Genomic DNA, 16,729 nt, shown 5'->3' with positions numbered 1-16,729 from the left:
AAAACAACTGTGTATTTTTACAGAATATAAAAATAAAACCAAATTAATCTGAAACTTGCTTTTCTCATTAATTCTTCATGAACGTCCGTCTAAGTCAACAGACATAGAGTTTGGCTGGGCACGGTGGCTCATGGCTGTAATCCTAGTACTCTGGGAGGCCAAGGTGTGGGGTCAGGAGCTTGAGACCAGCCTGAGCTAGAGACCCTGTCACTACTAAAAATAGAAAAAATTAGCCAGGTGTCATGGTGTGTGCCAGTAGTCCCAGCTACTCGGGACGCTGAGGCAGGAGGATCGCTTGAACCCAGGAGTTTGAGGTTGCTGTGAGCTAGGCTGACACCACGGCACTCTAGCCCACGCAACAGAGCGTGAGACCCTGTCTCAAAAAAAAAAATAGACATAGAGCTAGCTCATTCTATTTTAACAGCTACTTAATCTTCCATATATAATGACAAAGACTCTCTCCTTGACCAAATTCTAGCTGGGTTCCTCTGTGCCTTCTTTTCCACTAGGCCTCAATGTAAAGATGTGAACCAACCAACACTAACAGTTTCTAATAGCTCCAGGCCACCCTTAAGGTGGCTGCCTAAGAAAATTCAAGGCTGCCAATAAATTTTTACAGTTTGTTCCAGGTGGCACCTGAGGATGTGACCTCTATCTCCTAGTCTCTGTGGGATACCCAGATAATTTTTTAATTTTTTTGTAGAGATGGGGTCTTGAGGCTGGGAGAGGTGGCTCACGTCTGTAATCCTAGCACTCTGGGAGGCTGAGGCGGGAGGATCACTTGAGTTCAGGAGTTCAAGACCAGCCTGAGCAAGAGCAAGACCCCATCTCCACAAAAAAAAAATAGCCAGGCATAGTGGCGCATGCCTGTAGTCCCAGCTACTTGGGAGGCTGAGGCAGGAGGATCGCTTGAGCCCGGGAGCTTGAGGTTGCTGTGAGCTAGGCTGACGCCACAGCACTCTAGCCAGGGTAACAGAGCGAGACTCTGTCTCAAAAAAAAAAAAAGAAAAAAAGAAAAGAAAAGAAAAGAAAAAAGAGATGGGGTCTTGCTGTGTCACCCCAGCTGGTCTTGAACTCGTGGCCTGAAGCAATCCTTCCCACTTAATGCCTCCCATGCTGCTGGGATTACAGGGTTGTGCCACTGTACCTGGCCTCAATCTTTCTTTAAAATGCCCGTTCTAAATTAGCCAGGCAGGATGGCACGGGCCTGTAGTCCTAGCTATTTGGGAAGCTGAGGCCAGGAGGATTGCTTGAGCCCAGGAGTTCGAGGCTGCAGTGAGCTCTGATGATGCTACTGCAGTCTAACCAGGGTGACAGAGGGAGACCGTGTCTCAAAAAAAAAAAAAAGAAAGAAAAAAAGAAAAAAAGAAATTAAAATGCCCATTTACCTCTGTACAAACCGAAACTCAGTTCATACTGCACTCTTTTCCCTACTGCAATTGTTATTACTGATTAAAATCTGTCTTTACCACTTTTAGTAGTGTCTGGCTTTGTTTGACAAATGATAGAACACAAATTATTCAGCCATTCTCTTACTAGAATTCGACATGGTTTCTCTCTTTCCCGTCTCTCCCTCCCTCCCTTCCGCACTACAATGAGTATCTATGCCCCTTTCACATGAGGGAACTGGGCCCAGGGTGGGCGAGCTGCAGCTGCTGTGTGAATGCCTATGCTTTGCATACGTAATCTCATAAAGAGTGGCTGCTGGACCTGGGTGCACACTGGAATCTCCCAGGGCACTTTTCATAAACATTGATTCTGGAGTCCCAGCCCAGGTCTCCAGAATCAGGACCTCCCAGGGTGGAGCTGTGGATTCAACGGTTAAGTATTTCCAGGTGATTCTGATGCCACCACGCACACACTGGTGTTTGGTTACCACTGGATCCTCCCACCAGGTGCGGGAGGTGTGGGAGGTAGGTGTATTGTTCTTATTTACCAGTGAACAAAATGAACCTTGAAGTGACTTGGCTAAGGTTCCAGACTTAGTGACACAGAACTAGGGACAAAGATCTCCTGACTCCCAGTCCTCAGGTACTAGTCAGATAAGGAAATGTCTTGTCCCCTGCTCTGGCCAGTACACCTTCAGTGGAGGGTTTTCTAGGATTTCAATTGCTTTCAGGACTTAGGGCACTGGCAAACGCTTGGGTTCTAGAGCTGGACAGACCTGGCTGAAATCCTTCCTGACCCTCAGAGAGTGGTAACACCCCTCAACATAGAGATGACATAGGTGAGATGACTCCCATAGTACAAGAATCACTAACCATTGGTCTCCTCCCTTGCATAGAAGCTAACAGTGTACAGCGTTAGCATTTAACATGCATCTCATTTGCTTTCCAAGACAGATAGGCAAGGTGGGTATCGCTATATTCATGTCATACATGATAAAACAGAGCCCCCAAAGGCCAGGTGCGGTGGCTCACGCCTGTAATCCTAGCACTCTGGGAAGCCGAGGTGGGAGGATGGCTCGAGGTCAGGAGTTCGAGACCAGCCTGAGCAAGAGCGAGACCCCGTCTCTACTAAAAAAAATAGAAAGAAATTAACCAGACAACTAAAAATATATAGAAAACGTTAGCTGGGCATGGTGGAGCATGCCTGTAGTCCCAGCTACTTGGGAGGCTAAGGCAGAAGGATTGCTTAAGCCCAGGAGTTAGAGGCTGCTATGAGGTAGGCTGACGCCATGGCACTCTAACCAGGGCAAAAGAGCGAGACTCTGTCTCCAAAACAAATAAAAATAAAAAAGAAATAAAAACAGAGCCCCAAGAGGTTATGTAACTAATCTCAAAGCAGGGATCTCACTCCTGTCCCCAGGAGTCACTAGACAGAGACATAAATTTTATCCCAGAATCTGCTCATTTCAGCCTAACAGGGCAACCCCATCCTCAGGAAAGGTGAGTTTCCCATCAAGCAGGCTCAACACAATGATTCGCCCACCACCTGCTTAAATCTCACCTCCAGAATGCTCAAACAACTAACTCAGGCCAAGCCCACCATCACCACCTCTCCCACCAGGCATTGGAGAAACAAGCGAGGGAGAGGTCAGCTCCCCAAGGACAACAGAGCCCATGAAAAACACTGCAAGTTACTATCAGACAAAGTCATTTATTATTTCACACAAAAGTTAGAGACCAAGGCCACAGTGCTATTAAACATCTCCCTCCCCACCCCTCCAGCCCCCAGAAAACAGCCCCAACCCTGCTATAAAAACAACAGAACACAACAAAATACAGTTCAGGCTGAGCCAGGAACAAAGAGTGGCTCCAACACAAACAAGACAAGAACACAAGACATAACATCTTTACACGTTTATATAAAAATTGCCATAGCTCATGGGGAAAGTGATTACGGCTATGTCAACAAGGATACTGTGAAACTAGAGAGCGTCTAGAGGTTCAGGACAGCTGCCACTTCTGGCCACGTCTTCTGGGCTCTGCTGCAGGAACTGAGGATGCTGAGGGGCGGGGCTGGGCCCTTCGTCCCACTCTGAAGGTCAGGCCACTGGCTGGATGTGCTTTTGGGTTAGGAAGATGCCACAGGCTCCTTCCTCCTTTCCAGAGAGAGGGACACAGCAGGAGGGCTGGGGGAGGGGGCCCCAAAGGCTTCCTATGCCCAAGATAAGGAAGCCAGCCAAGAGACTGCCCCTCTCCAGAAGAAAGCCCTCCGCTGGACAAAGTTCATGGCCCCTGGGAGCCAGCACACATGCATTCACATGGCATAAAGCCCCACGGCAACCGTCACCACCAGAAAGCTCAGTGTGAGGACCCATCGGAGGAGCGGGGCCTGGGAGAGGACGTTGAGCTGGGGCTTCCCTCTGGGAGTCTCCAAGGGGGTGACGTCTGAAAGAGAAAGAGGCAAGGTCAACGACAGGTGAATGGGGGAGGGGTGTCTGACACACACAGAAGCACAGCAGAGGGGCTGCAGTGTCCCTGGCACCATCCTTGCCCAGTGCCAGGATTCTGCTAGAGCACAGGCAGCTGGCCCTCTCGCCACTGCTTGCATACCTTCACAGACGGGGAGCTTACTAATTCTCCCGGTTGCCCATTCTCGCACGTTCAGCCGGCCACGTTGTGAGAACGTCCTCAGGCCCTAGCCATAGTTTTCACACTTCCTCCCGCTATCGGGAAGGCCCTCCCCTTAAGCTTTACTGGCCAATAGGTCTGAGCTGTAAATCCTCACGTCAGACTCAGAAGGTTTCTCAGAACGGTGGTCATGGGGCAGGAGCTAGAAGGCCAGAGCTCTGAGGTCAAAATCCAAATTCATTTACACGTGACAGGCCAGAGCCAGCCGTGCGATCTGGGTGGGGGGGCCGTCTCCACCTCCTCGGGCACAGAGTAGGTGTTCTCTGGGTTCCTAGAAGTGGGACAGAGCCCGGGGAGGACTCTGGAGCCAGACCAGCTGGGTTTGGATCCTAGCTCCACCCTGGGCATCTGCGAGAGGGGCTCCCTGGGAGGAAGCAGGGCCCCCAGCTTGGTGGCCCAGGGTCGCAGCTGTGGGGAATACAAGCAGGCAGGTGCCCCGCTGCATTTTACACTGTTGTTCGTATTAAAGTTTCCTTTTGATGCACTTGGGGACCAGTTGTCACACTTTTGGGTCTCAGGACTACTTCATACTCAAAGGTGACCAATTATCTATCCAGAAGAGCTTTTCCTTGTGCAAGTATAGCTATTGCTAATGACCATGTCAGAAATTAAAAGCAAGAAATTCTTCACACACAAGAACACACGGGCACACATTCCAGGAGCCATCAGATCCACGAGAGGTCACCACATGCCATGTCACCTTTGCAGAACTCCAACACGCATTCACAACAAAGTAGGAGTAAACAAAGGCCAAAAAGTAGTAGTAAGAGTATAAAGATAACTTTGACCTCACAGACCCCCACCCCAGGGTACCACACTTCAAGAACTGCTGCCTATGGGCAAAGTCCCCTCACCCCACCAGGTAGCCAGTCCCATCAAGACTGGCCACATTCCAACCCTCCTAGGCACAATGCACCAGCAGAAGGGTCCATGTGGCCCTGGCATGGGTGGAAAGCCACAGGCCAGGTGGCTTAAGGTGGCACTCAGAGAGAAGGCCCAAAGTAACCTGCCAATGGGTTCCCACCTGCCCCCAAAGCCACACTCCTTCCCACAGTGTATTAGGCCTGGTGAAGGTACATTTTGTGGAGCACTTTGGTCTTTTTGGACGTTTCCCAGATGTTCTCACTACAGCCACAGCCTTGATCGCTCTCTGAGGCACGTGAGGGAGGGACCGACACATAAGACTCAGAAGGGACACGTATTCCTGCAGTGGATTAACAGCTGAAACAGGTGCCCTGACTCTGGCCACATCAGGGGGCCTGCTCAGCAACCTTCAAAGGGCCTAAAGGGAGTCTAAATTAAGTGTGGCGGGGAGGGGGTTGCCCATGACTTCTGAGGGGTTCTTGTGCACTGTTGAGCCAATGAACTACAACTAGCTCAACCTCCCTGGATTTGCCAGGTGGGGAAACTGAGGTGTGGAGAAATCTCACGGCTTGCCCAGAGCCACAGGCTGAAGGCTGGCCCAGGCCCTTTTGCCTGCACTCTACTTCTCACATAAAACATTCAGAGGACACAAGAGAGTAGAGATACTAGAGACATCCAGCCAGGCTACGTCCCCCTCCGACGGGAGCCCTCACCTTGCGCCCTGCTGTGGGCCCGCCAGTGGAGCCCCGCTGCCTTCGGGGGGCTCTGGTCCTTGGAGGGGCTCTGATCCTTGGCGTCCGGAGTCAGCAGCTCCTGCAACTCCTCAAAGAGCTAAAAGGCAAAAGACACACAGGCCCATCTCAGTGAGAGATGCTGCCAGGCCCCAGCTGAAGGTACAACTCCAACTTTTCTTATGAAATACTTTGGAACTCGTAAGGAAAATACTGAGCATTCCTGGCCCTTTCACCCACCGTAACAGATAAGGTGCTCCAAGCACAGCTGGCGCCCCTGGCCTGCTCCTCCCTGCCCTCCAGTAACAGCCCTCCCGGATTTAGAGTTCACCGTGGCTATTCGTGCCCTTAGTCCTGGCCTTATGCAAAGCGCTGTGTTGCTTGTTCTGAAACAATATATAAGGGGTATCCTAGTCCATGCACGCTTTCTGTGGCTGCTTCTTCACTCGAATTTGTATTTGTGAGACTCATCCTTGGGTGAATGGATGTCGAATGGTATTTATTAGCCTGGTTTTGCAGATGAGGAAATGGCAGCTCCCAGAGGTTCCATGACTTTCCTGAGACTAACCCAGAGGTCAGGCACCAAGAGCCAGGGCTCAGAGGGGCTCTGACTCCAAATCCCCTGTTCTTTTGACTATATTCTCTGAAAGACATAGTTTTTCTTGGAGGATTGATTGGATTTAGGGGGTGGGGGTGGAGGGGAGGGCCTTGCTCCACCACAGGTGCGATGCAAGGCTGGGGTAAGGAGCTGGGAGGGCGTGAGCCAGAGCCCCAGCTCCCCGGGCGCCTCCAGGTGGTGGGAAGGGCGAGAGCACTAACTCTCTGGTTAGAAGAAAACCCACCCCTCCACCTCTGCCCAGGCATTCATCCTTCAAGGCCTTGCTCAAACTCCATCTTCCCCCTGGATTTGGGGCGCTTGTAGAAAAATGTAAACTACATCCCTGGCTGGACTGAGAGTCCCTGGAAGGTAGAAGCTGTGTCTCCAGCACCTGTAACCCCGGCAGTGCCAACCTGGCTACACACTACTGCACATGACTTACATGTAGCCACAGACTGCTGGCAGACAGTGATGCTCTCACTGGGAGTCTCATGCCTGTGAGGACAGTAGCTAATGTTTGAGGGCTTCCCCTGTGCCAGGCAGCGCTGGAGGGACTTTAGTGATATAGACCCCCATCCCCCTCCCCTACAATAAGAGAAGTTACCCAGAGAGGCACGGCTGCAAGAGGCAGCGGCCACCCGAGGCTGCCAGACCCTCACCTGGATATTGAGCAGGAACGCCGTCTTGGCCTCTTCGACCACCCTCTGCCTGACCGCGGGGGTCATCTCCAGAGAGTTCATGCGGGAGCGGTAGAGCTGCTTGAACTTGGTGGCGCTGGCAACATTGGGGAAGGTGAAGAAGGCCAGGCCCTCGCCGGAGCTGGGCAGGTCCAGGGCCTTCTGAGCAATCTTCTTGAGGACCTGGCCCCCAGACAGGTCGCCCAGGTAGCGGGTGTAGGCGTGGGCCACCAGCAGCTCGGGCTCCGTGCGCCCCACCTCGTGGAGTCGCCGCACGTAGCGCTGCGTGGCCGGCGTGCAGGGGATAACCTCCTGCCAGCGGGGCCCATACCAGAAGGCCATGTCCTGCTCCAGGGCTGCCCTGCGGTGCAGCTCTTCCGGGAAGTAGAGGGGCGCGTAGACCGGGTTCTCCTTGTTGCTCTCGATCTCCTCCTCCAGGGCCACGTAGATGTGGTACAGGGAGGCCATCACCAGCTGAAGCCAGAGTGAGCAGGTCAGGGCCAGCCACACACAAGACCCCATCTCATCCTCCCCTCCACTACTGCCACTTCTCAGCTGGGCGCCGCCTCCTGCTATACCCCCAGCCCTTTCCACACAGCAGCCACAGGGATTTTCACAATAGACAAATACGCGATCATGACCTCTCTCACCAAAACCCTTTTACCCCACTGGGTAAAACATGTGGCCTAATTTAACCCGTATAAAAATCCAGCAAAGAGGCCGGGCGCGGTGGCTCACGCCTGTAATCCTAGCACTCTGGGAGGCCGAGGTGGGCGGATCGTTTGAGCTCAGGAGTTCGAGACCAGCCTGAGCAAGAGCGAGACCCCATCTCTACTAAAAATAGAAAGAAATTATATGGACAGCTAAAAAATATATATAGAAAAAATTAGCCGGGCATGGTGGTGCATGCCTGTAGTCCCAGCTACTCGGGAGGCTGAGACAGGAGAATCGCTTGAACTCAGGAGTTTGAGGTTGCTGTGAGCTAGGCTGACGCCACGGCACTCACTCTAGCCTGAGCAACAGAGTGAGACTCTGTCTCAAAAAAAAAAAAAAAAAAAAAAAAAAAAAAAAAAAAATCCAGCAAAGGAATTGCTATTCCCATTTTACAGAAAAGGAAACTCAGGCTCAGAGAGGGTATGGGACATTGAGGTAGCACAGCGAGTAGGAAATGAAACTGGATTTAAGACCAGGCATTCCTCGGGAGCCATCATGACTCTGGAGCGGGGAATACCTGAAATGAACATGCTTAAAGGAAGCTGCCCAGGTGCCTCTGGTCTTAGACCTCTGGGTGACCATATGCAGGACACAATTCTCCTTCCCAGAGGCCCACTCTAAACCCCACCACCTCTGGACACGGCTGGGGCGAGAGGCCCCGAGCGCACCTTGGCTTGGGAAGCTCACTCCCGTTACACATTAATACTCTAGTCTGAATTTGAAGGAGGACAAAGTTAAGATGTTCCAGTTGAGGCTTCCAAGTTATTTCTGAGCCATAAACATTCATGACAGCCGTATTCCTTGAGGGGACAGAAAGCCAGGCAGCCTGATACAAAAGAGCCCAGATTTTCAAGTGTGACGGACCCAGTTCTAACCTCAGCTCGGCCAGTCCTCAGCTGTGTGGCCATGGGCAAAGCACTTTCCCTCTCTGGTCTCAGCTTCCTACCCTAGAGTGGGAGATGATCTGAGGCCTGTGTGATTCTGGGCAAGTCAAGCCTCCGTTCCGTCGCCTGCCACATACTACTCAGGGCTGGTGTGAGGGTTAAGAGAGGTGATGCGGGCAAAGTGCAGGGTGCAGCCTGGCATTTAGCGCTCAAATTAGAGAGGCTGCGATAAGTGCTACCTCCACCGACGTGATGCAGTGAGCACTGGCTTCTCTCGTGGATCTTGGTGCCCATTTTGAACTCTGTGACTTAGAGGCAAGATCCAAAGTCTACAGTAGCTGGGGATGGGACAGTCCAGTGGTCATCTCCCTGCCCTCCTTGCCTCCAGTCACACTACAGCAACTGGGTGTATGACATCTTTTTGAGGGAGCAGGGAGGAGGATGAGGAAGACCCGTTACACACTCAAGGGCCTCACCCGCCCTAGAACTGCACGTTAAATCTCCCCCCACCGAGGCATCTCTCATGTTAGAGGGGGAGGTAGCAGATTGCAAAAGGGAGGGGTTCACACACCCTCTGTCAGCCTGAGCAAGCCTGTCCCCACACTGACGTTTAACACCCAGCACCTGTCTGGCTCTTTGTCAAGTACTTTCCTTTTATTTGCATACATTTCACAACAGTGCCAGGAAACAGCAAAATCAATGCCTAGCACACTGCCGGCGCTTAAGAAAACCCTGATGCTGAAATCCCATTTTGCAGATGAGGAAAAGGTGGCTTAGGGAGGTTAGATGAGGCGTCCCCAGTCTCACTGTTAAATGGTCCTGCTGGGGCTCGAATCCACACTACCCCTTGTCTTCAGAGGCAAATTAGAATTAAGAAAGAGTGCAAGCTCTGAAATGAGACTGGTCTTGGTTTGATTTTGGCCTTTTCTGCTTACTTACTGGCTGTGTGACTGTCTGTTAGTCACTTGGCCTCTCTGAGCCTCCCCTTCCTCATCTTTCTCATCAGAGTTGAGGCATAGAGGAGAAATAAAGTGTATAAAATACCCAACATTTTATAGAACAAGTGCTCAGTAGATGGTATTGCTGGCCCAGCCCCTCCACAACACTACATAGCAGGCCATGAACTTGCTGTGTGACCTTGGGTAAGTCACCACCCCTCTCTGAGCCTCAGCATCATCATTTGTAAGATGACTCCCTTGGACATGCCCATCTGGTCCCTCAGCATCCTTGGCACCAATCCCCACTTAAGCTGTAGCCTGAGCCTTGAATACCCCACACCTGCCACACCCTCCACCAGGGTTAGTCCCACCTGGACCCATACCTTAAAGCCATCTCGGGTCACCTGGCCCTTCTGAAAGTTCTTCATGAACTCGGTGTTCTCTGCCTGGGTGTGCACCTCCTTGGTGGCCTCCTTCAGGGCCTCTGACAAATCCTGAGGCATGCTGCAGAGGAAGCAGGGGGAGGGTGAGGACGGGGTTCTTCCCGACCACCTGTCAGAAGGCCTTCAAAACACTCCCAGTCTCATACAGACCATGTTTCCAATTGCCTTGAGATGCAGCTCTGTAAACACTGTTCAGTCATTAAGATACTATGTCATATAGTCCCCAAACCAAGGAGGAAAACCCTGTTATCAGTGATGGAGGGAGGAGGTACAGCACAGCCCAGAGAGGCAGCAGGCCACGTGAGCACTCATCGCCAATGTTGTAATTGCTCTGATTGGCTTTTGGACCCCATATTTAATTCATTTATTTTGTTGAAGTTTCAGACACAGATCTCACAACCCCCTAATAATATTATGCTCATCATCAAAGTGTTTGGTTAAAAAGCCTGAGAAAGTCAGGTGCATAATCCTAGCACTCTGGGAGGCTGCGGCAGGAGGATCACTTGAGGCCAGGAGTTTGAGCCCAGCCTGGGCAACATAGAGAGACCTCGTATCTATAAAAAATAGGAAAAATTAGCCAGGCGTGGTGGTGTGCACCTTTGGTCCTAGGTACTCAGAAGGCTAAGGCAGGAGGATCCCTTGAGTTTGAGGCCAGCCTGGGCAATATAGCAAGACCCAGTCTCGAAAAAATAAAAACATTCTTGGGGGAAGGGAATAAGCAAGACTTAGAGGTAGAAAGAACAAAGTTCAAGTCCCAGCTCTGACACCTGCTAGCTGGGCAACCTTTGGCACGTTGCCTCCCTGAACTGTGCAATCCTGATCTGTGAAGTGAGGAACACCATGGCCAAGGTGACATTTACACTCAGGTGTTACACAGCTAGTGAGAAGTGGATGCCGCCAAAAGTGGATGCCGCCAAAAGAACCAAGTGCTCTCCACAAGGCTGGGGGAGCCCCAGGGATCCTAGATTAGACAGAGAGCACCTCCCAGCATACCTCAAAAGTTGGATACAAAAATTAAAAAGTTGGCTGCTTCAAAGGTTGGATACCATAAGGACATTCCCATCTGGTCACCCATGGCACACCAGGGTGCCAGGCATGTAAATCACCCTTTCTCCCTCCAGCTACCCCGCCAGCACAGGCAGGATCCCAACCCAGCTCTTTCTGACTCCAAAGCCCAAGTTCCTGGCCCCTTGGCTCTGTCGCTCCCGCCTGTGTCTCAGGAAGGGACTGAGACGCGAGCAGGGCGGGAAGGGAAGAGCCCCGCGCCCCGTGCTTGCCTGTCGGGCTGCGGGCGCTCCATCGGCGAGGCTGGTCTCGCTGGGTGCTGGGTGCTGGGTGCTGGGTGCTGGGTGCTGGCTGCCGGCTGCTGGCTGAGCGGGCGGCGGCCCTGGGGACGCTGGCAGGAGGCGGGCAGCGACTGTACCGAGCCCTATCCGCGCCGCCCATTTATGCTCCGGCCGGGTCACGTGGTCCGGCCGAACAGCTGATGCTCACTTTCTGGCCCGAGGTTGCGACACCCGCGGGGGCCCGCGGGGGCCCGCGCCCCGCCCGCCCCCGGCCCGCGCGGGGTGGAGGGGAGCGGTCATATGACCCTCGGAAAACAAAGCCTGGCCACAGGACGTTTAGAGAGAAAAAAAACCAACTTCAGGAAATCTGAGCAGCTGCGGGCTCTGGGTGTGATTGTGGGCTTCCAGAGCCCACTACCCATTGATGGGACTTGGCGCACCCCAGGAATCCAGAAGGTTCCAGAGAGTTGGAAGGCAGCGCTTCTCAGAGCAAGAGGCTGGTGGGCAACAGACTTGTTCCCTAAAATGTCACCTCCCCCGCAACCCTGTGCTGACAGCCTGCCTCCCCACACCCTCTTTAAATGTACACTTAGGGCCTGTTTTGTGAGCACCCACTATGTGTTAGAGGCTGTACTGGAATCATGGTTCATCCCTACATCACCCGCTGGGGGTGGATTGATCCCATTTTACAGATGGGAAAACTGAGGCTCAGGGGGATGAGTGGTGTGCTCAGGGTCACACACAAAGCAGGAGGCCAGACTCCAAACCTAGGGAGGAGTCTAAGTCTCCACCTACCTCCTCCACGCTCTGTTGGCACTTGGTACACACCTGGCCTGGGACACCTGTCATACAAACTGCCTCCCTGACAGGACATGGGGGACACTCTCCCAGTGCATGTCAGGTCTGATTTGTCTCTTATCCCCAGTGCCCACTTGGGGACTGGAGTGGAGCTGGCCCTTGCTGATCACCCATTGAATTAATTCTACATGAGGGGCACTGCTCTGGACTTCAGGGAGACAGGGTCACTGGGTGAGCCCAGGTGGCAAAACAGATGATTCCTGAAGTCCCTTCCCAGCGCCACAGTTCTGAGTCTAAATTTTTTTAAAAGGTGACTTTCATTCATGACAATGATGTTTAGAAATGGAGGTAGTAGGTGCCCCCCACCCCCGCTCCCCCGACCCCCTGTAAAGGAATGTGAGTACAGGCTTAAGGGCAGCCTGTCAAGCATGGGTTTCCCAGCTGAGAGCCTGGAGGGGCTGAGTCCCTGTGGTCCCTCCCACCCATGCCTGTCCAGGAGTCGGAGGCTTGGTAACCTGCACAGCCACCTCTGCTTCTAGGAACGATGATAACTGTAATAGTTTCATTCACTGAGCGCTTACCGTTCTAAGCACAGGATTTAATCCTCACAATCACTCTGTAAGGTTGATACTATTATTATCCTCCTTTACAAATGAGGAAACTGAGGCAGGGAGGTTAAGATAAGGGTTTAAACTCCGGCAACCTGGCATGAAGACTTCAAAACTTTCTGGAAACCAAGGTAGGGGTCACTATAGCCCAGAGGCACTTCCAAGATTTTCTTAGAAAGGATCATTCTACAGAGGCTGGTGTAGAGGCCATGGGAAAACTTCCCATTTGTTCTGAAGGTTTGCTGAAAATCAACTGACAAAAGGCAGAAAATCAACTGACAAAAGGAGAAAGGCATATAAAATTTTATTTTAACTTGCACAGCATGGGGGAACCGCAGGAGAATGATTACCTATAACCCCGTGTCGTGCAAGGGAGGGAGAAGATGGGGAAGGTAGACAATTTTTTTTTTTTTTTTTAGCAACGGGGTCTCGCTATGTTGCCCAGGCTATAAACAATTTTCTTTTAACTTCTTTACAGAACTTGGAGCTGGTGAGAATGTAGACAGTTCTTTTGAGGGGCAGTAAATCATCGGGGGGAAAGAATAGCCTGGGAGGTGGGGAGCAGACATTACGCAGATACAGTCGCCCAGGTAACATTTCTTGGAGCTGCCCTCAGAATAGCTGGAAAGTCTGTCTGGTTGAGGTGATAACCCCAATCTGTTCTCTCCTCCAGTGGTTGATCTTTTTCCTGATTATCTGATGAGATCTCTAGAAAGAGGGTTTAAGACAGTTGTATTTCTTTTGGAAAGAAGCTTTCTTGGTCAAATAAGGGAATTCCAGAGAAAGTGCCTGGGGGTGGGGGTGGGGGGGAGGTTGGGGAGGGAACAAGACTAGGTTAGAGGGACCTTGCCTCTGAGGCAGCTTCCAGGGCCTCTCAGCATGTCAAAGGGCCAGTCTTAGAATGTCACTTTCTGAGCCCCAACAATAGCATGTAAAGCCTGAGGACAGGGACTCGTCTGCTTTGCTTTGTAAATGCGCAGAGACTGGCGCAGTGCTGGCAGGTGCAGACAGTTAATAATTCCGGATGCACGAATGAATGAATAGACACTACGAGGTCTCTTTCTGGGAAAAATTAGTGTGTGACCTCATCTGATCTTGACAACAGCCCTGTAAGGTGTGTGCAATCATCATTTTTATCTCCATTTTGTCCACATAAGCACTGAGGCAAAGAGAGGGTAAGTAATTTTCCCAAGGCACACAGCTAGCGATGGCAGAGCCAGGATTCAGTCCACAGCACTTTGAAGCCAGACCCCCCACTGCTGACCACCACACCCAGCCCCTCTCACAAAGGCTCCAGGAGCGTAGGGGAGAAGAGTGTGAAGGTCTGAAAGCTCGCCATGTGCAGACCCGAGCCTGTCAACTCAGGGCCTCCAGAAGGTAACGCTCATGCGCTCTGACCACTTTCAATTTAACGCAGGGGAGCAGAGACCCCAAGAAGGGGAGGGACTTGGCCAGGCTGCACCCCCATTGTAGACAGAATGCTCCAGTGACCCACAGTTCCTGGTGCCCGGTCCAGGCTTGGTCCCTTTTCCAAGTTCCCTGGGAGCCCCAGACTCGGCCAGAACAGACCCCACACACAGACGATGCTTGGGTTGGGGAGGCCAGGCCAGAGCTGCCCCGGTGCTGACCGCGGGGCTCTCTCCTATGCTGACTCAGCATCCTGACTTCCCCTTTCCTCAAGCAACTGAATGATCCAAATGCCATCCTCCTCCTGGGGTGGCTGAATAATGGCCCCTCACAGATGTCCACATGCTAGTCCCCAGAGCCAGTAAGTAGGTTACCTTACCTGGCAAAAGGATTTTGCAGATGTGATTAGGTCAAAGCTCTTGAGATGGGAGATTATCCTGGATTATCCTTGGGGGCCTAATGTAACCACTAAGGTCCTTAGAGAGGGAGGCTGGGGGGTTACAGACACAGCAGGCGTCGGGGCGAGGAAAGCAGAGGGACAGAGCGAGATTGGAAGATGCTGCGCTCCTGGCTCTGAAGACGGAGGATGGAGCCACCGATCAAGGAGTACAGGCAGGTTCTAGAAGCTAGAAAAAGTGAGGAAATGGATTCTTTTATGGAGCTCCAGAAGGATCACAGCCCACCCACATGAGGACTTCTGATGTCCAGAACTCTGGAGTTAAATCTGTGCTGTTTTGCGCCACGATGTTTGTGGCCATTTGTTACAGCAGTGATAGGAAACGCATACGCCCTGCTCAAAGCCTGCCTTCCTCATAGCTGGGGCAGATCCTCAGCTCTGGGAAGCAGGAGGGACAGATGGAGACCCTGAGGACCCTGGGGGGTGGGGGTTCTCCAACTGCTCCTCCTGTTCTCCCAGGATACATCTCCTAGCAGATGCCACGGGTGGAGAAATGTGACATGTGAGGGCTCCATGGACTGCAACGTTAACTGGGGCGGGGGGTGGGGTGGGCAGGCGGGTGGGAGCCGTGGGAGGCAGGGGACAAAGGCCTGCAGGCTGGCATGGACAAAGAGTGGCAAAGAGGTCGTGTGGCTGGAGCCGAGAGTAGGGGGAGACAGGGCAGGGGAGGAGGGCAGAGAGAGATGGGGAATGGAGCCTGTCGGGCTTGTGGGCTGTTGCAGGGAGCTTTGGGGGGATGTGGGGACTGAGGCTTTGGAGCGAGGAAGGATGCGATCTCATTTTGGTTTTCCTGGGGTCGCTGTGGTTACTGAGGGTGATTGGACTGAAGAAGGCCCCGGCAGAGGCTGCCTGGCGCAGCACTCCGGGTGAGAGATGATGGGCCTGGACCAGAGGGGGAGAAATGGCCTAGGACATACGTATTTTAAAGGGAGAGCCATCGAGAATTTCAGAATAGCGAACAGGACGAAGAGAGGCATTGCATGGGTCCAAGCAACTGGGAGGTTTGGGGGCAGCGCAGGAGCCCAGTCTCGGACCGGTCAGTTTTGAGATTTCAGGGACAGGGCTTTGCAAACAATGTGTAAAGAAGTAAGAGATAAACAAGAGGCCTTTACCCTGTTCTATAAGTTTCAGTTCCTTCTGCCTACGATGAATGCTGCCCTTTCACCAACCACTGGGGCAGAAGCTGAGGAAGCAGCTGGTGACTCAGCAAAATCTGCCTTCCCTTTGTCCCCGCAAGTCCCCCCTCCCAACCATGACACAGCAGAAACGCAGCTGCTGTGTGGGAATGTGGAAATCGGGACTCAGCGTTCTCAAGGCGCTGCCAGAAAACAGAAGTGGTTTGGGCCCCAGGGAGGGGCCGGGACAGTGGCTCCCAACTCCCTAAGAGTAAAAAACAAAAGCGAGTTGCCAGCTGAGGGGGGGAGCACTTGGCCCAGCTGGATGATGGGAAAGAATAGGGAGACCCTGCCTTGGTGTCCTCCAGCAGAGGACATCCCAGGTAAATAAAGTCACAGAGGGTTCCTGACCACACCCATGCCTCACACATACCCAGAAAGGGCATGTCCCGACCTGGCAGGGCAGGGGCCCCCGTGGTGATCTGTGGCCTAACTGCTCTGCCACAGGCTGGAACACAGCCTTCTTCAGCAGGGCGGACAAACCCAAATCATTAAAATAAAATCTACAGATTGGACTGGAAAATGGTAAATGCTTCTGATGGTAAGAGACCCCACCGATAAGGTTGAAACCCTACCACAGACCGGAAGGAAATAGATGCTACACGTATAACAGACAAGAGATAAACATTCCTAATAAAGGAGCTCCCCCAGAGCAATCAAAGATGACAATCCAATAGGAAATGTTAGACTTTGGTACAGGTTGCTTAGCAGGATCCATTGGCACAGCCGCCGCCTCCGAGGGATAGGAGAGCCAACCCTCTGGCACAAAGGAGCCGGAGAAGAGAGCGGGTCCTGTCCCTTATCTCATTTACTCCTCCTTCTGCCCGGATTTTGCAGATAAAGCAACCTAGGCGACTGCGCCATTCCTCTGGTTAACACCTTTCAATGGCTTCCCACTGCCCTTAGGTAGAGTGCAAGCTCTAGCCTGGCACAGCTGGTCCTTGGCCATCCAGACCTGCCCATCTGTGCAGCAGGAGGGATCTCACCCACTTGTCCCTCAGACCATGTGTGCCACCCACAGAGAAATCCTACCAGCCCCTGAAGCGGCAAGGTGGTCCTGCCTCTGGACCAGG

The 16,729-nt window shown here is 52.5% G+C and overlaps 1 protein-coding gene across 1 annotated transcript; it reads right to left on the bottom strand.

Annotated features, from left to right (window-relative positions):
• Positions 1-3,100: 3,100 nt before the first annotated feature.
• Positions 3,101-11,329, bottom strand: HMOX1 (heme oxygenase 1). The gene is made up of 5 exons (XM_069490192.1): positions 11,203-11,329; positions 9,866-9,986; positions 6,929-7,420; positions 5,654-5,771; positions 3,101-3,833 (listed from the first exon to the last, which is right to left on the bottom strand). Exons 1-5 carry the CDS (start codon positions 11,223-11,225, stop codon positions 3,703-3,705), a joined length of 885 nt encoding a protein of 294 aa, XP_069346293.1. The 5' UTR covers positions 11,226-11,329; the 3' UTR covers positions 3,101-3,702.
• Positions 11,330-16,729: the final 5,400 nt, after the last annotated feature.

The sequence above is a fragment of the Eulemur rufifrons genome, chromosome 16 (assembly GCF_041146395.1).
Source record: "Eulemur rufifrons isolate Redbay chromosome 16, OSU_ERuf_1, whole genome shotgun sequence".
NCBI classification, from domain to species: Eukaryota; Metazoa; Chordata; class Mammalia; order Primates; family Lemuridae; genus Eulemur; species Eulemur rufifrons.
This window is presented reverse-complemented; position numbering and strand designations above follow the sequence as displayed.

Bases quoted from the DNA above. Each gene is read 5' to 3' on its own strand.
- HMOX1 (XM_069490192.1), bottom strand. From the start codon at position 11,225: ATGGAGCGCCCGCAGCCCGACAG. The intron at 9,987-11,202 runs GCAAGCACGGGG...CTTCCTCTGCAG, and splicing joins GAGCGCCCGCAGCCCGACAG to CATGCCTCAGGATTTGTCAG. The intron at 7,421-9,865 runs GTATGGGTCCAG...CTCTGGCTTCAG, and splicing joins TGACCCGAGATGGCTTTAAG to CTGGTGATGGCCTCCCTGTA.